This window comes from Staurois parvus, unplaced genomic scaffold (genome assembly GCF_062004578.1).
Source record: "Staurois parvus isolate SC_StPar_1 unplaced genomic scaffold, SC_StPar_1.0 ptg000106l, whole genome shotgun sequence".
Classification (NCBI taxonomy): domain Eukaryota; kingdom Metazoa; phylum Chordata; class Amphibia; order Anura; family Ranidae; genus Staurois; species Staurois parvus.
Genome location: NW_028317902.1, coordinates 9193425 through 9218571, shown reverse-complemented (window position 1 = coordinate 9218571; position 25147 = coordinate 9193425). Strand labels below are relative to the sequence as shown.

Here is a 25147-nt window from a genome sequence, read left to right as displayed (position 1 = left end):
GGAACGGGTAGTTTGGCATGTCCCCTTCACCCCGGCAGAGATCCGCACTATTCTGGCTGAGCTCCCGGACTATCGAGTCAATCCGAGAGGATTTGCTCGAATGTTTGGACAAAACCAGTTCAGCTATGGTATGAGCGGGTCAGATTGTGCGCAGATCCTGCGGGCTAAGGTGGGCATGGAAGTGGCCAGTACAGTGATTGCAGGGTGCTCTATAACCACGCATGAGGAGATGACTTCAGGGGGCAAAGAGTTCTGTACACAGCTAAAGGCAAAGCTTCCAGAAATGTATGGTGCTACCTCTACTACAGACATGATGAAGCTCACCCAGGGTCCTAATGAGGAAAGCGCCTGCTTCTGGCGCCGTCTCAAGCAGACGGCACTGGATGCGGATCTGGAAGTTGGACCTGATGCTCCAACTGAAGGGGTAAAGGTGACCGCGACGCACATTCTGTTGCGGGCCAAATTTTTGGAAGGCATCAATATTAAAATTCGGGAAAGGCTGGTTCTGGCCCGACCCGAATATAATGAGATGTCTATCCCTGCTATCCTTTCCACTCTTGCGGCAATAGAGAGGGAAATGGATAGAAGAAAACAAGACAAGGCCAAAGTTCTTATGTCCCAGACCCCACACGAAAAACCAAGTAATCTGGGTCACAGGAAGGATAGGCCCCCACCCAGGTGCTTCCAGTGCCACCAAACGGGGCACATGAGGAGGAGCTGTCCCCAATTACCTAAAGGTCGGTGGCAGTTCATTCCTGATGAGTCCTCCGCCCCTATGACCACCATGGTAAGTAACTCCTATGAATTCTCATAGGAAGTTGACAAATCGGTGTCGGCCCAGATCCATCTTTTTCTAGAGGAATTAAAATATCCCCTCCCTTGCCTCACCGACACCGGTGCAGCAAGAACGGTCCTGCGAAAACAGGACATCCAAGGCAAGGTACCCCTCTCAGGGGAAAGCCCTTCTAACCCCTACTAACCTCACTATCAAACGATGCACTATTCTTAGCCCAGCTTCTCTTCTTCCTGTGTTGGAAGATGAGAAGGGGGGGAGGACAGCAACGATAGTGCTGAATTTTGCAACACGACTAACAATACTAACACCTCTTCTGCTAACATGTCTTCTTTGTCCACTACTAACCTCTCTTCCAAAGGACACGACTGCATTTCTTTGGTGGAACTGGAGTCAGCGGCGACACACCCCATATCATCCCGAGAGTAACGGTAAGGTTGAACGTCTTAACGGAATCCTTAAAAACAGGATCTCCAACATCATGGCCGATACCCAAAAACCTTGGCCTGAGTGTCTCCCCATTGCCCCATATTCCATCCGGAATGCCCCTCGGCAACCACATGGGCTGTCACCCTACGAGGTGTTGTTTGGGGGACCTCCCAAAAACAGGGTTGTACTTTCCTCAACAGTTGTCGTCTTTGCATTCACAGCTTACAGGTTATGTGCAATCTCTGCAACGGGAGCTGCAGAAGATACACCATCGGGTTCGCGAATCGCTCCCTGATCCAAATGCAATAACAGGTGTTCTTTCTATTGAGCCAGGTGATTGGGTCGTCCTAAAGAAACATCAAAGAACCGGACTCGAGCCACGGTTCACCGGACCATACCAAGTCCAGCTGATGACACCTACCTCACTCAAGCTCGAGGGACGAGACAACTGGGTGCACGCAAGCCACTGCAAGAAGCTTTTCAGCTACACCAGAGAATGAGGGGTGTCATTTTCTTTTTTCTTTTTGTTTGTATGTCATACATGTGTGTGAACGGAGGAAAAGACGGCAGATACCCCAACATTTTATTTAAAATGCACCTGCGTTTAGCCAGAACCGCCAACAAAACCAACTGTTGGGTATGCTCTAAGCCCCCACCCAGTCATCACATGTCCGCAATGGCCGCTGTTCATGCCCTATATGACATCCGCGTCGGCATGAAAAAGCAAGGGACCCCTGGTCAGCCCCCACGTAGACATTTGTCGGTAGAACTTAATGACACATTTTTAGCAGGTAACATCAGTTTTAGCACCAATATTAGCTCTAGCTCCTGTAGGACCCTCGTCAGTCCATTATGGGTAACTGGGCAGCTAGGCAGCCCTCAGGTGTGCTTTAACATCAGCTTTGGCACAGGTAACAAGTTTGTTGGGACTACCACCTGCGAGGGAGGTATCACTGTCAATCTGACTAACCAGACTTCCCTTCTGAGTAACCACACTGACCGACCAGACCACGTGTGTTGGAAGGACGGATGTGATGTGCAGACTGAGGGAGCAATCCCCCAGTCTGTGCAACTGTTGCTCAGTGCCAGAGGCCGAACGAGGAACTCCTCCTGCTCTACTCTGACAGGTCCATACTATTTTCTGTGTGGTTCGGCAGCCTATAGAACATTTCCCCAGAACGCGAAAGGTTCGTGTGCCCTCATAAAGCTAGTCCCCGCATCCTATGTAGTGATGGATCATGAAGAGTTGATGGTCCACAAGAAGGTAAGGATGGCAGGGAGAGTTCGCAGAGAGCTGTTCTCTGAGGGCGACCAGGCATGGGCTTGGTTCCCCTCATGGACAGGATGGGGAATAGAACTTATGAAGCGCCTGAACAATTTTTCTGTCATCGTGGATAGTATGTTTAACGAGACCGTAGAGGCTGTCAGAGAAATTGCCCAAGAACAACGGCAGATGGGAATTTTAGTGCTTCAGGAGAAGATGGCCCTTGATTATCTTTTAGCCGCCAAAGGGGGGTTCTGTGAGTTCATCGGAGAGGATTGTTGTACTTGGATAGAAGACACCGATGACAAGGTCCAGGCCCATATGGACAAAGTTAGTGAACTACAGGGAAAAGCTAGAGCTATAGCTAGTGAGGGTTGGAATCCGTTCAAGGGTTTGGGAGGATTGGGAGATTTCCTGTTCTCCATCGGATCTTGGTTGAAGGAAGTGGGAGTGTATGTCCTGATGCTTCTCTTTTTCATCTGCCTTTTATATGCCGCGGTGAGATGTTCCTGTTGCCTCATCGACCGTGTAAGCCAAGCTCGGGCAGACGACCACATCTCCATGCCCGCTCCTGGGATCCCACTCCAACCACTGATCAGAGGAAGACCTCACCAACCAACCACCTTCTCTACAGATTGCGTCCTGGCTTCCCTCTAATTTATCTCTCTGAAGACCACATTCTCCAAGACCTTCAAGCAAGCTTCAAGCCTCATCATGGTTTGTGTCTGCGATTTGGAAAACTGTCTGGGTCGAGACCAGCCTTGTGTGGCCCCGTCTGCAGGGGCAATTTGAGAATCTATTGCTGGATCTCCACAGACCACCGTGGGATCACAAGCCTTATTCATACCACAAGTCTGTTTGTGGTTTTTGCAAGAGCCTTCCTGTAGTGAAGGTTCCAACGCTCTTGAGGATCATTGCTTCAATCAAGCCTGTTTGCGTCGAGTCTGCGTCGGGTCTTGTTGTTTCAGGTACCCCGTGGAGCTTTATTCTCAGGGACAACTACAGGAACTCTTTGAGGTTTGAGACTACACCCATCAAGCTGAAGAAGATCAAGAAGGGACACGAGGAGAATATGATAAAACAGGAGGGAATGTCATGGAAATTTTGTATTGTTGGTCGAACTTTAAATGTGTCATATATTCGTGTTATTCATATGTCTCTCGTGTGGCTTAATTAAAGCTCTGAAGGCTGCAATTGGGCCATGCGCATGTACAATGTATGTATTACAGTACTCAGCTTGGTAATGGATGAGATGGCAGATCTGCGCTTATAGACCGGCGTGTATACCACCATTCGATGCGAATGTCGCTGGCAGTAGACCGTGGGCCTGTATCCACATATCAGCAGCATAGTACCACATGGGCTTCATAACGCAAGGCGCCAAGCGGTGTGAACTCCACGTGTAGGCTTATGCATATCTTACAACCCATTACCAACTTGAAACTGTATCTTGGATGGATGTGTTTTAATAAAGATCGTACCGGGCCCATCCAGGTACAGACTGGTGTTTAGCTTAGGGAATACTTGTACAAAGGATTTGCATGCCAATGGGAGCTAGTAGGACAGGAAATATGACCTCAGATGGCTCATGGGGAGGAAGGGGAGGAAGTCTGCTGACCTCAGAAGGCTCATGGGGGAGGACCAGTGATAGATAATAGGAAAGGCTATGCTCCAATCGGAATGTACATCCTGTGTATAGGCACTCCCCATTGCATTGTTCGGTGGGAGGGGATTGACTTTATTCATGTGGGGGGCATGTGTGTATTTTTAATAAAACCAGGGGCTGAGTCTGAAACTGGCCCTTATGTGAATTCAACCATCATCCTGAGAGTGTCGTTTGATCATTCTAGGGTAACGGAGCTCCATCATCCCCACATTTCAACAGAAGCTAAAAGTAGTTGGATGGGCAGGAATCGTGTAGTTTAGCTACAGTCGTGGTAAGCGAGATTCACACAGCTTTATGGGGGATTTCTGTGCATCCAACTGCGAGTACTCACGGTAAGGAGAAATTCGTTAAAGCAAATTTCCAAGACAATGATGCTTGCACAACCATGCTTCACTGTCTCCACAGTGTACTGTGGCTTGAATTCAGTGTTTGGGGGTCGTTTGACAAACTGTCTCTGGCCACTAGACCCAAAAAGAACAATCTTACTTTCATCAGTCCACAAAATGTTGCACCATTTCTCTTTAGGCCAGTCAATGTGCTCTTTGGCACATTGTAACCTCTTCAGCACGTCTTTTTTTCAACAGTGGGACTTTGCAAGGGCTTCTTGCAGATAGCTTGGCTTCACATAGGCGTCTTCTAATTGTAACAGTACTCACAGGTAACTTTAGACTTTCTTTGATCTTCCTGGAGCTGATTATTGGCTGAGTCCTTGCCATTTTGGCTATTCTTCTATCCATTCGAATGGTAGTTTTTCGCTTTCTTCCACGTCTTTCAGGTTTTGGTTGCCATTTTAAAGCATTTACGATCATTTTAGCTGAGCAGCCTATCATTTTCTGCACTTCTTTATATGTTTTCCCCTCTCCAATCAACTTTTTAATCAAGGTATGCTGTTCTTCTGAACAATGTCTGGAACGACCCATTTTCCTCAGAATTTCAGAGAGAAATGCACTGTAACCAGCATGTGCAACATTTGCTGCCTTCCTTAAATAAGGGCAATAATTGCCACCTGTTTTTCAAAGAATGAATGACCTCACTAATAGAACTCCACACTGCTATTATTTGGAACATGCCCCTTTCAATTAGTGATTCAATTACACAGAATCAGCAGAATGCATGTCATGACTGTTGGGTCTGTTGGATTTCTATTACTCTACTACACCTGCTAGTAAATTATCTGCCATGTAGAAATGTCATTTCTACCAAAAACAGTGATTGATCAGGTTAGTGATGTCTGACTGCTATTATTTTGAACACAACTGTGTGTATATATACATATATACATATATATATATATATATATATATATATATATATACAGTCAGGTCCATAAATATTGGGACATCTACACAATTCTAACATTTCTGGCTCTATACACCACCACAATGGATCTGAAATGAAACGAACAAGATGTGCTTTAACTGCAGACTGTCAGCTTTAATGTGAGGGTATTTACATCCAAATCAAGTGAACGGTGTAGGAATTACAACAGTTTGCATATGTGCCTCCCACTTGTTAAGGGACCAAAAGTAATGGGACAGAATAATCATCATAAATCAAACTTTCACTTTTTAATACCTGGTTGCAAATCCTTTGCAGTCAATTACAGCCTGAAGTCTGGAACGGTTAGACATCACCAGACGCTGGGTTTCATCCCTGGTGATGCTCTGCCAGGCCTCTACTTCAACTGTCTTCAGTTCCTGCTTGTTCTTGGAGCATTTTCCCTTCAGTTTTGTCTTCAGCAAGTGAAATGCATGCTCAATCGGATTCAGGTCAGGTGATTGACTTGGCCATTGCATAACATTCCACTTCTGTCCCTTAAAAAACTCTTTGGTTGCTTTTGCAGTATGCTTTGGGTCATTGTCCATCTGCACTGTGAAGCGACGTCCAATGAGTTCTGAAGCATTTGGCTGAATATGAGCAGATAATATTGCCCGAAACACTTCAGAATTCATCCTGCTGCTTTTGTCAGCAGTCACATCATCAATAAATACAAGAGAACCAGTTCCATTGGCAGCCATACATGCCCACGCCATGACACTACCACCACCTTGCTTCACTGATGAGGTGGTATGCTTAGGATCATGAGCAGTTCCTTTCCTTCTCCATACTCTTCTCTTCCCATCACTCTGGTACAAGTTGATCTCGGTCTCATCTGTCCATAGGATGTTGTTCCAGAACTGTGAAGGCTTTTTTAGATGTCTTTTGGCAAACTCTAATCTGGCCTTCCTGTTTTTGAGGCTCACCAATGGTTTACATCTTGTGGTGAACCCTCTGTATTCACTCTGGTGAAGTCTTCTCTTGATTGTTGACTTTGACACACATACACCTACCTCCTGGAGAGTGTTTTTGATCTGGCCAACTGTTGTGAAGGGTGTTTTCTTCACCAGGGAAAGAATTCTTCAGTCATCCACCACAGTTGTTTTCCGTGGTCTTTCGGGTCTTTTGGTGTTGCTGAGCTCTCCGGTGCGTTCCTTCTTTTTAAGAATGTTCCAAACAGTTGTTTTGGCCACGCCTAATGTTTTTGCTATCTCTCTGATGGGGTTGTTTTGTTTTTTCAGCCTAATGATGGCTTGCTTCACTGATAGTGACAGCTCTTTGGATCTCATCTTCAGAGTTGACAGCAACAGATTCCAAATGCAAATAGCACATTTGAAATGAACTCTGGACCTTTTATCTGCTCATTGTAATTGGGATAATGAAGGAATAACACACACCTGGCCATGGAACAGCTGAGAAGCCAATTGTCCCATTACTTTTGGTCCCTTAACAAGTGGGAGGCACATATGCAAACTGTTGTAATTCCTACACCGTTCACCTGATTTGGATGTAAATACCCTCAAATTAAAGATGACAGTCTGCAGTTAAAGCACATCTTGTTCATTTCATTTCAGATCCATTGTGGTGGTGTATAGAGCCAGAAATGTTAGAATTGTGTAGATGTCCCAATATTTATGGACCTGACTGTATATATATATATATATATATATATATATATATATATATGTTGCATCTTTTCTGTAAATATTTTTATTGCACCATTTTGACCATTTTAGTAATCCTGTTTTCTGTAAATTGTTGAACTGTTTCTAAAGCTCTTTAATGCAAACTAAGAATCCCTGTCTCTGAAGAATGCTACTGTGTGTTTTAAAATTTCTGGATACATCTGTCTGCGGTGACAGTGTGTATACAGACGTTTATTCAAACATCATAGTGTTACTGCTAAGATTTGTGAGTTTCCTCCTTCTCTGTAAAAAAGTGGTGGTGGCAGTGTGAAGGGTTAATTGCATAATTAACCTGACCCAGAAACAATCGCTCTCAGGCTGTTGGCACATAGATTGTGGTCCAGTGAGCTGGAAAATCTTTCTGCAGGGTACAGCTGAGAGTGGCATTGTTACGCAAGTGACAGCGCGGTGTGAGATCGAGTGGTCCTTCGGTCACGAGTTGGTGAGAAGGGCAGGGGTCGGGCTCCGCATTTCGTCACAGACAGGACCTCCATTCTACCATTTTTTTTTAAAGGATAAGTTCACCTTTGGAAACATGTTACATGTTCCACCTGTTGTTAGGGTGGAACATGTAACATGTTCCCATAGCTGAAACCTTGATCACTGCCCCTCCTCCCTCTAACAGATAATATTGGGAGATGTTTCCCCATACCAACTGTCAGATTTGAAACTAGCGTGGCCATGCGGGGCTCCGCCCACACGGCCACGTCATTAGAGTTGCCACCTCATCCCTTTAACCACTTGCCTACTGGGCACTTTTACCCCCTTCCTGCCCAGGCCAATTTTCAGCTTTCAGCGCTGTCGCACTTTGAATGGAAATTGCGCGGTCATGGAAACAAAATTTTTATCATTTTTTTGAGACAAAGATTTCTTTTGGTGGTATTTAATCACTTCTGGGTTTTTTTAATTTTTGCTAAACAAACTATAAGAACCTGAAAATTAAAAAACAAAACAAAAACAGGCCCTGATGAGGAGGTACTGATGGGCATTGACAGGCATCACTGGTGGGCATTGAAAGGCTGCACTCATATATATGGCACTGATAGGCGTCACTGATAAGCGGCACTGACAGGCACTGATAGACGGCACTAACGAACACTGATAGGTGGCACGGACTGGCACTGATAGGCAGCACTGACTAGCACTGATAGTTGGCATTGAAAGGCAGCTCTGATGGGCACTGATATGTGGCATTAATGGGCACTGACAGGTGGCAATTATGGGCACTGTCAGGTGGCACTGATGGGGCTACACTGATCATCAAGGCACTGAAGATCAGTATTCTGATGATCAGTGTACATGTCCAATCTAAGGGATGGCGATTACCCGCTCTCCTCTTCTCATGTGCTGTCAGCGTGAGGAGAGGACTGCTGATAATCGGTATTTCCTATTTACATGCGATCAGCTGTGATTGGACACAGATGATCACATGATAGAGCCGACATCATCGGCTCTTTACTGCGATCGGTGATCCGCTGTGTCCCACACATGCACAGCTAGACTGGGAGGATGCCATATGACGTCCTCACAGAGTAAGAGAACCTGTCTGTCATTATCGTATATGGTGGGCGGGCGGCGCTTACACCCAAAGATATATTATGTTCACAGGTTCTGAGGTTAATTTAATACAGATAAGGCACTAAATGAGTTTAATTACCACCTTAATCAGCCAGACTTCTGTGAATGGATGAACCTTCAAGTGCTGACAGCCTTAGCGGCTGTGGGCTTGTAGTTTTCAATGAACTACCATGGTGCTGTGGTAGTTCATTGAAGCTTCCTGTCACAATATCTGCTTGGCCGTACATCCTGTATAGCAAACAGATGTTCTGACACATCTGACAGGAGACCAGCATGGCATCAGTGATCTACTGATCGCTGGTGCAATGCTTTGCTGGCTCCTTTGGACAAAAATAACAAATGCACATTTTTTTTACCTGCATTTATTATTTTTCTCCAAAAGGAGAACTTATCCTTTAAATGAACTTTAAAAAATTTGGAGTGGAGGTCACATGTTTCCTGTCGAGTGGAGCTCCACTCTCCAGCCTCTGTTTGTTACATTAAAGTTCACTAGAAAAAAGGGGGAGTGGATGTCACGTGTTTCCTATAAAAAAAATGGAGCTCCATTCTGCAGACGGACAATTGGATTCCGACGGACAATGTCCGGATTGTGGTATACGAAAACAAGGCATACAAGTACTTCCGGGTCATGGGGTCCTCCTCCTAGCTTGTGATTGGTGGGATTGGCTGTGCAGAGGGTGGGGAGGAAGGTGGAGTTTTCTGTAGCTAGTTGCGTGCTGTCAGAGCCGATCGTGTGCTCAGATATACTCGGCGATGGCTGCAGGAAGAGCTCGAAGCATTGTGTTTGTCACCGGCAATGCCAAGAAGCTGGAAGAGGTACAGTACTCAGAGCAGAGCAGTGAAGGACTCCTATCTCTATTGCTGGGACTGCTTGTATCCTCAGTGCTGGGGGAATGTGTCAGCTGTATCTCCGCCCACTTCTTCTGGAAATGAGACCAGCCTGGCTGTCATCCTCATCCCGAGGCTTCATTACCACCTGCAGATCTCTGATTTCATGGTGGCATGCTAGTCCCGACTTTGCTGAATGCATTAACTGCTGGGAGGAATAGCGCTGATTCTGGTGTTTTGCACTATGTATTCTTTTGTGTAAATTACATTATAGTGATTTTAAAAGTTCTTTTTTTAAAAAAAAAAAATAAACATGTTATACTTACCTGCTCTGTGCAATCCTAATCCTCCTCTTCTCAGGTTCCCCCCCCCCCAGTGTCCTGGCTCTTACACTCCTGGGTTCAACTCCTTTCTGAGTGCTCCCATAGCAAGCAGCCTGTTTTTTTTACCTTAATCGCTTCCTGTCTGCCCTATAGCAGAAGTACTGCTACAGGGCGGCATGGATGTGCAAAATCACGTATGTGCATGTGTGTATATATATATATATATGTGATTTTGCATTTCTGGGTAGGGGCGTGCGCAAGCCGCACACGCTCCCTACCCGCGCCGCCATTCGCGGCCTCGGCTGTCTATCGCTGGGTCCCAGCCAATGATTACTCATCGGCATCCAGTGATTGGCGAGCATCTACAACGGGGAGGGGGGGGAACTGTTTGTAAACAAAACAGTTCTCTCCCCTGTCAGCTGCTGCACACTGCTTTGCATGGCTGTGCATTACACAGCCATGCAAAGCAGTGTGCTTACAGTAAAGCACAGCACAGTATGTAAAACAGCACACAGTTAACCCTTTTATCGCCCATGTTAACTTCTTCTTGGCCAGTGCCATTAGTATAGTATCAGTGGTTTTTATTAGCACTGATCACTGTATTCGTGTCACTGGGGATGTCAGTGACACCAAGTCAGTTCCCCCCAGTGTCATAATGCCTCCCTCAGTCCCGCTATAAGTCGCTGATCGCTGCTATTACTAGTAAAAATTTCTATATAAATATATATATCGCCAATTGTAGACACTATAACTTTCACGAAACCAGTTAATTTACATGTATTGGAATACATTTTGGCCTAAATTTATGACGAAATTTGATTTTTTAAAAAACATTTTTTACTGGACATGTTAACCACTTGCCTACCAGGCACCAGGCCAATTTTCAGCTTTCAGCACTGTCGCACTTTGAATGACAATTGCGCGGTCATGCAACACTGTACCCAAACAAAATTTGAATCATTTTTTTGAGACAGAACTTTCTTTTGGTGGTATTTAATCACATCTGGGGTTTTTATTTTTTGCTAAACAAACTAAAAAAGACTGAAAATTTTGAAAAAAAAGTTTTTTCTTAGTTTGTTATAAAATTTTGTAAATAAGTAATTTTTCTCCTTCACTGATGTGCGCTTATGAGGCTTCAGTGAGGGGCACTGATGAGGTGGCACTGATGGGCATGGACAGGCATCACTTGTGGGCATTGACAGGCAGCACTCATATCTGGCACTGATGGGCACTGATAGGTGGCATTGACTGGCACTGATAGGTGGCAATGAAAGGCATCCCTGATGGGCACTGATAGGTGGTACTGATAGGCGGCATTGACTGGCACTGATGGGCGGCAATGAAAGGCAGCTCTGGGCACTGATATGTGGCATTGTTGTGCACTGATGGGTACTGACAGGTGACACTGATGGGGCTACACTGATCATCAGTGCCCTGATGATCAGTGTAGATGTCCGCTCTGAGTAAAGCCGATTACCAGCTCTCCTGTCCTCACGAGCTGTCAGCGGGAGGAGGGGACTGCCGATAATCAGCTCTTTACAGTGATCGGTGATCCGCTGAGTCCCAGGGACACAGCACACCTGCGATCACCACGCACCCAGTTAGAACGGGAGAACCGCCACCCTCCCGTCATTACCTTTTATATGGCAGGTGGGAGGCGGTTAATAGCAAAAAGTCAAAAATATTGTTTCTCAAAATTGTCTCTTTTTTTTCATAGCGCAAAAAAAAAAAATAACACACAGGCGATCAAATACCACAGAAAGAAAGCTCTATTTGTGGGGAAAAAAGGACATAAATATCATTAGGGTGAAACGTTGCATGACTGCACAATTATCAGTTGAAATAACGCAGCGCCGTAATGTAAAAAAAGTGCCTGGTCAGGAAGGGGGGGGGGGGGGAATCCTCTGGAGGGGCGAGTGGTTAAAGTGGTTCTAAAGGTGGAAGGTTTTTTTTACCTTAGTGCATTCTGTGCGTGAAGGTAGAAAAACCTCCTGGGTGCAGCCCCCTTTTATACTTTCCTGAGCCCCATCTCAATCCAGCAATGCGCACGGGAGCCTCAGTTGCTCTCTCCCCATTGGCTGCTGCTGTCAATCACAGCCAGTGAGCCAATGGGGGGAGGGGCCAAGCCGCTCTTTGTGTGTGAATGGACAATGTCCATTCACAGGAGGGCAGCTTGGGAGCGAGCCTGCTCGAGCCTCCCCTTAGCAAGAGGCTTGCTATTGGGGGCAGGAGGGAGGGGCCAGGAGTGCCAGTGGGGGACCCGGGAAGAGGAGGTTTAGGGCTGTTCTGTGAAAAACCATTACACAGAACAGGTAAGTATAACTTTTTTTTTTTTTCTCTTGAAATGTAAACTTTAAAATCACCTTAATAAAGAGAATGCATAAAGGTAAAAGAAACCCTTTAGGGCTGGTTCACACTATGAATCGCACAGTGTGCGGTTCGTATGCAATCTAGGTGCTGTGCGGTTTCAGCCTATTCATTTAAAACGCACCAAAAGTAGTGCACTACTGCATTTACTATTGTAAACGCGCTGCAACTGGATTTCCTGGTCCTTTATGTATCAGGTGATCCGGTGCGGGCAAACGCAAAGGGCAGTGTGTTTTGAATGCAGTGCGGGAAACATGCACGGAACACAGGTTTCCTCCACCGCGTTCCAGTGTGAATGGGCCCTTAGAACCTCTTTAAAATGTCACAAAGTGATGCTTCATTAAAGTAAGGCCTCATGCATACTGGATGTGTGTGTGTCTCTCTCTCTCCCCTAGACATCTTATGTGCGTTTTCTGCCAAAACGCAGCTGCTTCTGGATGCACTGGTAGTGGGTTTATTTCTTCTGCCTCTAAATTCTTCTGTTCAAGGGCACATACTCTAACATGCAGAGTTGTTTAAAGGCAAAAAAAATGGAAAGAGCAGCTGAAAAAACATCCACAGCGCATAAGGTATAATATTAAACTCTAAATTTTTGTAAGCATGCCCAGTTTAAGCTGGTGCCACAATCGGTGCCCTAGGTTTCCTGTTCCACGGTGGCTCCTTTCTCTTGCAGCATCCTATAGAGCCACCCTTCCATGCAAGGCTAAAGTTGTCTCCCTACACTGTGTACATCAATGGAAACACGCAGCCCCATAGCCTAGGATAGTGCTCCCCCGCTCCTCCCTCCTCCTCCCCCCAGCCCCCCCTTTATCCAAGCTAACGTACTGACTGCTTATTAAGAAATGCTTATTTCTCCTATCACTTTCCATGATAGCACACCTTAGATGAGGCTCATCCCTACAGGAAACACGATCAATTTACAGCTGGTAAATTCCTCTTGCCCTCCAGTTTTGATTGTGTTTCTCTCTATAATGGAAGATTTGTTGTTTTTGTGACCAGAAGACCAGGGAGGGTTGGATGGTACCCTTGTGAGGCAAGCATAGGGAGGCCGGGGAGGGCTGAACTAACCTGTAGGCTCATTCCTTCTCACAGTTCGAGGAATAATGGTGTGAACCTCCTGCGCTTCTACCTATGATGAATTAACACAATATATATATATGGAGAAGCTGCTAACATCCAATCGTATACCAAAATGATCAAGGATAAATGGAAATGATGCAGCGCTACTCTAAAGATACAATTATTATATAACTAATACATAATAAAAATAAATATAAACGCATAGAAATAAAGTGAGACAATGTGTAAGAAAACGTAAAAGTGACCTGATCCTCCAAGGATCTTCAAATACAGTCATGTCCATAAATATTGGGACATCGACACAATTCTAATATTTTTGGCTCTATACACCACCACAATGGATGTGAAATGAAACGAACAAGATGTGCTTTAACTGCAGACTGCCAGCTTTAATTTGAGGGTATTTACATCCAAATCAGGTGAACGGTGTAGTAATTACAACAGTTTGCATATGTGCCTCCCACTTGTTAAGGGACAAAAAGTAATGGGACAATTGGCTTCTCAGCTGTTCCATGGCCAGGTGTGTGTTATTCCCTCATTATCCCAATTACAATGAGCAGATAAAAGGTCCAGAGTTCATTTCATGTGTGCTATTTGCATTTGGAATCTGTTGCTGTCAACTCTCAAGATGAGATCCAAAGAGCTGTCACTATCAGTGAAGCAAGCCATCATTTGGCTGAAAAAACAAAACAAACCCATCAGAGAGATAGCAAAAACATTAGGCGTGGCCAAAACAACTGTTTGGAACATTCTTAAAAAGAAGGAACGCACCAGTGAGCTCAGCAACACCAAAAGACCAGGAAGACCATGGAAAACATCTGTGGTGGATGACCGAAGAATTCTTTCCCTGGTGAAGAAAACACCCTTCACAACAGTTGGCCAGATCAAGAACACTCTCCAGGAGGTAGGTGTATGTGTGTCAAAGTCAACAATCAAGAGAAGACTTCACCAGAGTGAATACAGAGGGTTCACCACAAGATGTAAACCATTGGTGAGCCTCAAAAACAGGACAAACTGTAGAGTTTGCCAAACGACATCTAAAAAAGCCTTCACAGTTCTGGAACAACATCCTATGGACAGATGAGACCAAGATCAACTTGTACCAGAGTGATGGGAAGAGAAGAGTATGGAGAAGGAAAGGAACTGCTCATGATCCTAAGCATACCACCTCATCAGTGAAGCATGGTGGTGGTAGTGTCATGGCGTGGGCATGTATGGCTGCCAGTGGAACTGGTTCTCTTGTATTTATTGATGTGACTGCTGACAAAAGCAGCAGGATGAATTCTGAAGTGTTTCGGGCAATATTATCTGCTCATATTCAGCCAAATGCTTCAGAACTCATTGGACGCCGCTTCACAGTGCAGATGGACAATGACCCAAAGCATACTGCAATAGCAACCAAAGAGTTTTTTAAGGGAAAGAAGTGGAATGTTATGCAATGGCCAAGTCAATCACCTGAATCCGATTGAGCATGCATTTCACTTGCTGAAGACAAAACTGAAGGGAAAATGCCCCAAGAACAAGCAGGAACTGAAGACAGTTGCAGAAGAGGCCTGGCAGAGCATCACCAGGGATGAAATCCAGCGTCTGGTGATGTCTATGCGTTCCAGACTTCAGGCTGCAATTGACTGCAAAGGATTTGCAACCAAGTATTAAAAAGTGAAAGTTTGATTTATGAGTATTATTCTGTCCCATTACTTTTGGTCCCTTAACAAGTGGGAGGCACATATGCAAACTGTTGTAATTCCTACACCGTTCACCTGATTTGGATGTAAATACCCTCAAATTAAAGCTGACAGTCTGCAGTTAAAGCACATCTTGTTCGTTTCATTTCAGATCCATTGTGGTGGTGTATAGAGCCAAAAATGTTAGAATTGTGTCGATGTCCCAATATTTATGGACCTGACTGTATATGACGTGATCATGAAGTTGCATTACTGAAATAAATGAACTTTTGCACGATATTCTAATTTTTCGAGTTTCACCTGTATTATAAATAAATATAAACGCATATAAATAAAGTGACACAATGTGCAAGAAAACGTAAAAGTGACCTGATCCTCCAAGGATCTTCAAATATATGACTGTGACCCGATCCTCAACAGATCCGGAAGTGAACACGGTGAATACTGCACCACCGCAAGGATGGCAATAGCAGAGTTGTGTAAACCAATGCTAAAGCGTATGGTATAAATGTGCATGAATCCTGAATTAGGATCTGAAGTGATGGTGTATATAGAAAAGAATATATATACTTAGTCCAAATGCGGACTAATAGGTGCCATGTCCAAAATTTGGACTCAATTCAAAAGAAATGCATAAAGGTGCATACAAAACGTGCATAAAAAATATATAAATCCTAAACACTACATAGTGTTTCCATACACAGATAAATGCATACAAAATAAGCCAACCAATAATCAATACAGTAGTGAAAATATATGTGTGCCTATATTATCCAAAAAACGCATGACTCAAATCAACAAATATAAATGTGAAAAAAATGTCCAAAACTGGTGCAAGCAACACCATATAATCCGGTAAACAAAATAACACTCGTGCACGTGGAAAGTGGATGTGGGTAACCACAGAAAGGTAGCCGGATTAGCCGCTCACCTCCTTGCTTCAACCCGCAGGGGTCAAAACACTTTTGGGATCACTAAACCGGATCCTCCATGCATATGATTCCTCTATCTCTGGATACCTCTCCCTGCAGTGATCTCCCTCTCAGGGGTGTGCGTGTAAGTGGCGAAATCCTCTCCAGGTATATGAATAGGGTGTAAGCCAGTATCTGTTGGCGCAGCTACGAATCACCTGTGGTTATTGTGGGCAAATCACCTGTGGTCATTGTGTGTTTCTTTTGATTTGAGTCCAAATTTTGGACATGACACCTATTAGTCCGCATTTGGACTAAGTTTTTCTTTTCTATTTACACCATCACTTCAGATCCTAATTCAGGATTCAAGCACATTTATACCATACGTTTTAGTATTTGTTTACACAACTCTGCTATTACCATCCTTGCGGTAGTGCAGTATTTGCTGTGGTCACTTCTGGATCCGTTGAGGATCGGGTCACAGTCATATAATTGAAGATCCTTGGAGGATCAGGTCACTTTTACATTTTCTTGCACATTGTGTCAATTTAAAATGCGTTTATATTTATTTATATTACAGGTGAAACTCGAAAAATTAGAATATCGTGCAAAAGTTCATTTATTTCAGTAATGCAACTTAAAAGGTGAAACTAATATATGAGATAGACTCATTACATGCAAAGCAAGATAGTTCAAGCTGTGATTTGTCATAATTGTGATGATTATGGCTTACAGCTCATGAAAACCCCAAATCCACAATCTCAGAAAATTTGAATATTACATTCAATCAATAAAACAAGGATTGTACATAGAACAATATAGGACCTCTGAAAAGTATAAGCATGCATATGTACTCAGTACTTGGTTTGGGCCCCTTTTGCAGCAATTACTGCCTCAATGCGGCGTGGCATGGAAGCTATCAGCCTGTGGCACTGCTGTGTTATGGAAGACCAGGATGCTTCATTAGCGGCCTTCAGCTCTTCTGCATTGTTCGGTCTCATGTCTCTCATCTTTCTCTTGGCAATGCCCCATAGATTTTCTATGGGGTTGAGGTCAGGCAAGTTTGCTGGCCAATCAAGCACAGTAATCCCACAGTCATTGAACCAGGTTTTGGTGCTTTTGGCAGTGTGGGCAGGTGCCAAGTCCTGTTGGAAAATGAAGTCAGCATCCCCAAAAAGCTCGTCTGCGGAAGGAAGCATGAAGTGCTCCAAAATCTCCTGGTAGACGGCTGCGTTGACCCTGGACTTAATGAAGCACAGTGGACCAACACCAGCAGATGACATGGCTCCCCAAATCAACACAGACTGTGGAAACTTCACACTGGACTTCAAGCATCTTGCAGTGTGTGCCTCTCCATTTTTCCTCCATACTCTGGGTCTTTGGTTTCTAAATGAGATACAAAAGTTGCTCTCATCAGAAAAGAGGACTTTGGACCACTGAGCAACAGACTAGGTCTGTTTTTCTTTAGCCCAGGTAAGACGCTTGTGATGTTTGTTGTTCAGGAGCGGCTTGACAAGAGGAATATGACATTTCCAGGATCCGTCTGTGTGTGGTGGCTCTTGATGCACTGACTGCAGCCTCAGTCCACTCCTTGTGAAAGTCCCCAACACTTTTGAATGGCGTTTTCCTGACAATCTTCTCCAGGTTGCGGTCATCCCTGCTGCTTGTGCACCTTTTTCTTCCACACTTTTCCCTTCCACACAACTTTCTATTAATGTGCTTTGACACAGCACTTTGGGAACATCCAACTTCTTTTGCAATTACTTTTTGAGGCTTTCTCTCTTTATGGAGGGTGTCAGTGATGGTTTTCTGCACAACTGTCAGGTCAGCAGTCTTTCCCATGATTGTGATTCCTACTGAACCAGAGATTTAAAGGCTCAGGAACCCTTTGCAGGTGTTATGGCTTAATTAGCTGATTAGAGCGGGACACTTTGAGCCTAGAATATTGCACCTTTTCACAATATTCTAATTTTCTGAGATTGTGGATTTGGGGTATTCATGAGCTGTAAGCCATAATCATCACAGTTATTACAAATCACGGCTTGAACTATCTTGCTTTGTATGTAATGAGTCTATCTCATATATTTCATGAACTTTTCATGAAATGAACTTTTGCACGATATTCTAATTTTTCGAAATTTCACCTCTATGTATGTTTTAGTTATATAATAATTGTATCTTTAGAGTAGCGCTGCATCATTTCCATTTATCTCCTTCTCACAGTTCGCCGCCAGTTGGCACCAGCGCTCCAGTCTCGGGAGTGTGACCGTCACTGTTGAAAGGCCGCCAGGCTGCTGTCTCTCTTCCCTGACATGGTTCCAGCAGTTAGTGGATTGCAAGAAGCAGGAAGAAAGAGGGTGTGCACACCAAAACTTGTTCTAGCATTAGCAGAATCTTTCGGCCACGTGACTGGAAGGGTCTTCTGAAAAAGTCAAAGGAAGTGACGAAACGCGTCAGAGACACGTGACGTCATACGCATCGACGTTGACCGGAAGTGCGATCGCGGCCATCTTGGAAGTGGGAACATGCGGTTTATGGTTCCCTGAACCTGTCCTTGTGGACACTGCTTGTGAGGAGGAGCTGTTACCACGGAATTGTTATGTGAGTTACCAATAAAGAAGAATATCTTTTATATTTGTGACTGGTTTTCTGGAGGAAAGTGGAGGAAGTGACCCTAGTCTTTGGAGAAAATCGATAAGAGGAGAGTGTAACCCAGAGTGGTTAATCTGCCCTGCTGTTTCTGCTATAGGGTAATTACCCATCCATATTAGAGTTGGAGAGTGGTGATCTGGGTTTTGGTTATCACCTTTTTATATATAGGGTGTTGTGTTATACACTGGCAGTGTTATTTGTGGAGTGGTTTTACACATTGCATTGCATATCCTATGTGAATGTGCTTTCACTCACATTGTCATTTCACTTATTTGTATGTGTTTTGACACTTGGTTTGAGTATACACGTTTATTTTGCATGCTGCACAGTGAGTGGCACGTGTGTTTTATTATTTAAGGTATGACACTATGTCGAGTTATTTTTTTCTTTTTTGAGGTACACGAATATCAGGATTTGCGGGTATTAAGAAGTTTTTTGTGATGAAAGAAGAAGGAAAAGTTTAAGTTTTGTGTTTACACTTGTGAGGATTATTTTTTTGGGATTTTTGATTTTATTTTTGGACACGGTGGGACTTTGGACATTATTTTATTTTATATAATTTTTATAATTTTATAATTTTTTTATATAATTTTTTGGTTTTTATTTCATTTGATTTGATGTATTTGCTCATAGAAAAGTCACATATATATTGTTAAACTATTGCCTTAGTTTATGAGAGTTCATGGTTTCCTGCATTAACAAAGGTAAAAGCTCATTCAACCAGGGCTATGACCACATCCTTGGCAGAAAAAGGGGGGCGCCTCCTGGGAACAGATTCACAGTTCAGTCACATGGTCCAGTCAAGGCACCTTCTTGAAACATTACCAGATCGAAGTGCTGTCACAGCAAGACTTAGCCTTCGGCTGGAAGGTGCTACAGGCTGTGGTCCCACCCCAAGGTAGGCCTGTGGTTACTTGATTTTCCTCTCAGGTGTGCCGTCCTGAAAGGTGATTGGAGAAAAACAACCGTTAGACTTACCGTTAACGGCATTTCTAAGAACCTTCTAGGTCGGCAGACCTACTTCCCTCCCTATTGAGAAAAAAAAAAAACTCCCAAGTTAGTAATTGGTGAGTGCCTATGTAGAATAATTTCCCTTATGGGCCGGTTTCGATAGTTACTTTATTACACACTGGAGGGTTTTTCCTGTAGGGAGGAGCCTCTCATCTCAGGCAAGCGTCCTGGAAGGTTCGTAGAAATGCCATTATCGGTAAGTCTGCCGGTTGGCTTTTATTGTGCTCAGAGTGTTCTGCTAAAACCGCTGAGGATTTATTACTACTTTAATTTCTCTTTGTTGTAGCATGGTGCGATGTGGTTGATTGTCGCACCATGCCATTCTTTTTTTTTTTTCAGCTCACACCATCACAATGCAGAGGTGTGAACTGGTATGATAAAGAACAAGGCTTTCTGCTGTATCTTGAATTGGGAATGTGCTGGATGAGGCCAGTGCAGTCCCAGGGTATCTGGCATGATTGGGTCCTTAGGGGGTGCCTTTATTGGGATTCAGTGGGAGAAATGTATGAATGCGGAGTAAAGGTTTGTGTGAATTCTGGGTAAAAATATTTATATTATGTTATCTTCTAAAAGTGACATAAATTCTTGTTTAAAAATAGAAAAATATTTTCCAGTATGTATTCTTAACTCCATAAAAATACCTTCTGCTGTTCTCAGTATCCTCCAAATCTGCAATTTTTCTTTTTTTTTTTTTTTGTCCAGTGGTGTGATCCAGTGTCCTATTAGAGGGTGGACACATTAATTCTCCATGGTCCCACTGTAGGTAGGAATTTAGCCACCTTCTCTTGCTCCGTCCTGATATGTACTAGGGACCATGGCTCGACAAATCCCATTTCACTATGGTGACTAGAAATTGCGTCCTGGCACCTGGGTGCGCACACTGCCTCCCATAGGCTTCAATGCAAAGCTGCGTACCTTAGACTATAGTGCAAAGCCGCCTTCAAAAACTCCTGTCAATAATAATCCTATGTGAACACTTATCTCCGCATGCCACTCTCCTCTATCACTTGTGAGTCTTGAACGCAGCACTATAAACGTGCACAGGACTCTTTTTCATAATGGCACTCAAGACACAATGCGTGTGGATCGCATCTGTGTAAACTACCTCAATAGGAATACATAATATCTTGCCTGTCATGCAAATCTGTGAGTTTGCAAATGCATCCAGAATTGCATATGTGTGAGCTCCGTTCATACCTGGCTTTATTGGGATCATAGCAGAAGCACTCTGATCACAAAATGCAGGTTCAAGTGCCATTATTTTCAATAGTGCCTAAACCGTTGTGCGGTTTTGCTGTGATTGACGCATGGCAAATTACATCGCATAAAGCTCGTTGACCAAAGTTTCCTTGCCCCAAGTGCTGACAACACATGCTACGCTAAAAAAAAAAGTTTTTTTAGCTGGCTCCTAGATTCAAAGCAAATTTATCAAGCCTTGCTAGGGACTGCATAGAGAAGTGCACATGACCGCAAGTAACTTGAACCGCCTTTTTCGAAACTAGCAGAAGTGAGGAAAAAGGAGAGTCTGAGGAGTTCAAAGAGGCAGAAAAACACAGTAAAATACAATTTCATGAAAAATAGAGTACAGGATCATAAAATGGTGGATGTGCGTGGATTATTTTTTTTTACCTCTTCACGTTGGCGCCTCCCGGCCCTTTAAGGGGTTTCAGACGCCTGGAGGCCGGCAGGGTTTTAGGGTCATGTGACCGCCGTACCAGCGAATGATGGCGGTCACATGACCCTAAAACCCTGCCAGGTTTGGAAAAGGTCACGATCGCAAGGGGAGAACGGGACCTTTCTGTGAGACACCGACATATGTGCTGGGGGTGCGCAGTTACAGCAAGGCAACGTTTCGGAGTCTTGCAGGACTCGCAGGCTTGTCGCATGCCTGATGAAGGGGTCCTGCGAGACTCCGAAACGTTGTCTTGCTGTAACTATGTGATCGGTCATTAAAACGTTTGGACCCATATTGGTGATCCTCTGTGTGCTGGTGACATTCTCCCTTCCTGATTCTGTTCGGTTCCTGCCAACGGTCGCTGCAGGACCCACTTATACACACAGCAGAGAATACGCATTGTTTACTATTTTTAACACAGAAACATGTGCGTTTGGATCATACACTTGCTTCCTTTAAGTTTCCTGACGCAGCGAGGGGAAATCTCAACCTGAATCTCAGCCCGGCCTGAACAAAACCACTACATCATTAACGTAACCACTTCATGTCCGGACACTCTTACCCTTTTCCTGTCCAGGCCAATTTTCAACTTTCAGCGCTGTCACACTTTTAATGACAATTGCGCGGTCATGCGACACTGTACCCATATGAATTTTTTAGCATTTTTTTGAGACAGATAAAACTTTATTTTGGTGGTATTTATTCAGCACTGGGATTTTTTTTTTTTGCTATATAAATGAAAGTCCAAAAATTTTGAAAAAAGTGTTTTTCATATAAAATTTTGCAAATAAATAATCTTCATAAATCTTGCCCAGAATTTATTCAGTTATCTTTTTAGTAAAAATAATAACCCAAATTTGGTTTATAACCAAAAATTATAATTTTTCATTTTTATTTTATTTTTTTATATTATTTTTTTTTTAACATACTGTCACCCTAGCAGTACAGTGTCACCATAGTGACACTGTACTACTTGTGGGGGGGTAATGAAGATTTTTTTATTTTTTTTATTTTTACACTGATTGCTTTTACACCCATAAAGGCTGTAAAAGCAATCATTTCTCCTTTTCTCTGGCTGCATTCTTGCAGCCATTGAGAAATACTGTGTGAGCTGTGATTGGTCACAGCTTGTCACATGGTACAAGGCTGTTGTGAATATCCTTGTACCATGTGACCTCTGTGATCATTCGCAGATTTCACACGTAGTAAGCAATGATGTCAGAAGTGACACCTTGGTTACACCTATTCATGTGATCACTGATTGGCCAATCAGTGATCACATGATCAGGACCTCACACAGAGGTCCTGTACAGTGATCGGTACCGGATTACGGTGCCGCGTGATCCCAGGGAGCACGCACAATCCAAAATGGCGGGTGTCATTTATGAACGGCAACCCGCCCCTACACTGCCACCGTCAGGCCGCTGTATATAAGTGGTTAAAGCGGTAGTAAACCCAAGAGCAAACATTTGTTATATTGCAGCTTACAAAATTCTTAGATGTAATGGCTGCATCATTAGTTTACTTTTTTGCCTTTCTTTCTTCTATATTCATCTGAAGATGAGCCAGCAAGTCTGCTTATTTATTAATTTTTTCAAGAAGTTCAAAGGGCTCATGCACACTGCAGCTGCAAAGCTGACATTCAGGAGCTGTTCAGCGTTTTTTTTCAGCAGCCCCTAAATTCTCCCTAATGTTTTCCTATGTGTCCATGTACACATCGTCATTTACAGGCAGTTGAGTTTACAGTCGTATTTTTTAACGCACCAAACTTGCATTCAAGAGTAGATTTTACCAGAATTTCAAACGCTTGTAAACTAGTGTAAACGCTTTTAAACTAGGTTAACCGCTTTTAGAAGCGTTTTTTAACTGTTCCATATCCAGATGCTGTCCAGAGCCTTTTTTTCATCAGAATGCATGCTAAGTGTTTTCCATGTATTCAAGTGGACCTAGTACACCAGTGCAGTCAGTTCCAGGTTTCGTGTGAAGGAAAAAATGGTAGAACGTGCGCATTATGCTCATGATGGGATCCATAGTGAATACAACCAGAAAAAAAAGGTAATCTCAACACATACTGCTCTCTCTGCTTCTGCTCCTACTATTCCTCTGAAAATGTCTGAAATAGTAAATTATTCACTATTTGTCAGTGCATTCTGGGCTTTTGGGAAGGTCTTCTGAGGTTGTCTTTTAAAAACGCTTCTGAACCCAAACACGCATTAACTTGTCTAAACACAGTGTGCAAAAACTGATGCAGTGTGCAGCTAAACTGATGTTTTTTAACCTGCGTTTTCCAGCAGTCAGTTTACATCATTCAGAAGAGTTTTCCAAAAGCCCCGTGTACATGAGTACGAAATCTCCAGCAGAATAAAACTGAAATAAATGGTAAAGCGCTGCCCCTAAATTCCAATCTGGTGAAAGTCTAATATGTGCAATAATGTTCTAAAGAAATTTACATAAACAAAGTAAACATAAAATAATAGGTGCAGATGGGTATTATAATACACCTTCCCCTTGGTGCATCAGTCTCTCTCCACTTATATACTGGTGTAATCAATAAGTATGTGTATTCCCTGTTGTAGAAAGGTTCAATACCACATTGCAACTGCCCCCCAAAACAAGCCGCACTACAATGTACCTTCCTCCTATAGCATACAGGCAAAATGTGAAACCTCAAATATACAATACCCTAAATCATATAACAATATATCACTAAAACCCTACTCCATACAATAAAGTCCAATACAATTTTCTTGTGCTATACAGAGAAACATGGGTGATAAGGATGCTGTGTCATTCCCGATCCAAGATGTGTGTATCCTTCTTCATGCGGGCCCTAACTATGCATACCAGAGAGAGGGAAGCTTCCATAGTATAAAATTTTTATTATAAATTTAATCACTTGCCCTCCAGAGGATTTACCCCCCCCCCCTTCCTGACCAGGCCATTTATTGCGATACAGCACTGTGTTACTTTAACTGACAATTGCACGGTCATGCAACGCTGTACATAAATTAAATTCATGTCCTTTTTTCCCCCCACAAATAGAGTTTTTTTTTTCGATGGTATCGATCACTTCTGTGGTTTTTGAATTTTTTTGCGCTATAAAAAAAATAATAATATTTTTGACTTTTTGCTATAAAACATCAAATAAAAATTAAAAAAATTAATTTCTTCATAAATTTAGGCCAAAATGTATCCTGCTACATGTCTTTGCTGAAAAAAAATCCCAATACATGTAAATGAATTGATTTACGTGAAAGTTATAGCATCTAGAAATGGCGTTATATATGCTGGAATTTTAGTTTCTTTTTTTACTAGTAATGGCGGTGATCAGCGACTTATAGCAGGACTGCGGCAGGCATTCTGACACTGGGGGGAACTGACTAACTGCCACTGACATCCCCAGTGACACTAATACAGTGTTCAGTGCTAATCTCTGTGCAGAGAGATACAAAACAGCACGTCCATGCTGACAGGAGAGAGAGACCTGTGTTGTTTTGCTTTGCCCGACGATCACCGAGTGCCAGATGGGAATCGCCTGCCAGGAATCGCCGGTTGGGACCCAGTGCCTGACATCTCTAGCCACCAACAGCGGCACGGGTAGGGTATTGGAATTTCCCGAGTCATCTTCTAGGACAGCTCACTTGAGAGATAGGGCTCCTCCCAGGAAACACCCGCTCCACCTTTTTTTCCCTTTATAGGTGTCCTCTCTCCCATTGGCCCCCAGTTTTAGTGTTTCCTCCGGCCAGGAAGGAGCTACGCCCGTTTTTTATTTTTGTCTGGGCTCTCTGGCGGAGTACAGAGGGTCCCTGGCTGAGGCCCCCCCTTCCTCCAAGCGAGGCAGGGGCCTTGTGAGGGGGGGGACCTTTCAGCCAGTTTCACTCTG

At 43.6% G+C, this 25147-nt stretch overlaps 2 protein-coding genes across 3 annotated transcripts in view; both read left to right on the top strand.

The window, feature by feature from the left end:
• Positions 1-650: 650 nt before the first annotated feature.
• LOC149467586 (uncharacterized) lies at positions 651-4304 on the top strand. The gene is made up of 2 exons (XM_089671562.1): positions 651-1224; positions 1556-4304. Exon 2 carries the CDS (start codon positions 1719-1721, stop codon positions 3141-3143), a length of 1425 nt encoding a protein of 474 aa, XP_089527688.1. The 5' UTR covers positions 651-1224; positions 1556-1718; the 3' UTR covers positions 3144-4304.
• A 5098-nt stretch (positions 4305-9402) lies between these two features.
• Positions 9403-25147, top strand: part of ITPA (inosine triphosphatase) — a 52412-nt gene continuing 36667 nt past the window's right edge. For both annotated transcript variants that reach the window (XR_016311911.1, XM_089671561.1), the window contains exon 1: positions 9403-9548. Coding sequence is in view for 1 of the 2 variants with exons in the window: in XM_089671561.1 (XP_089527687.1) it covers positions 9486-9548 (63 nt within the window). In the remaining variant the exon portion in view is untranslated. The remainder of the gene's footprint in view (positions 9549-25147) is intronic.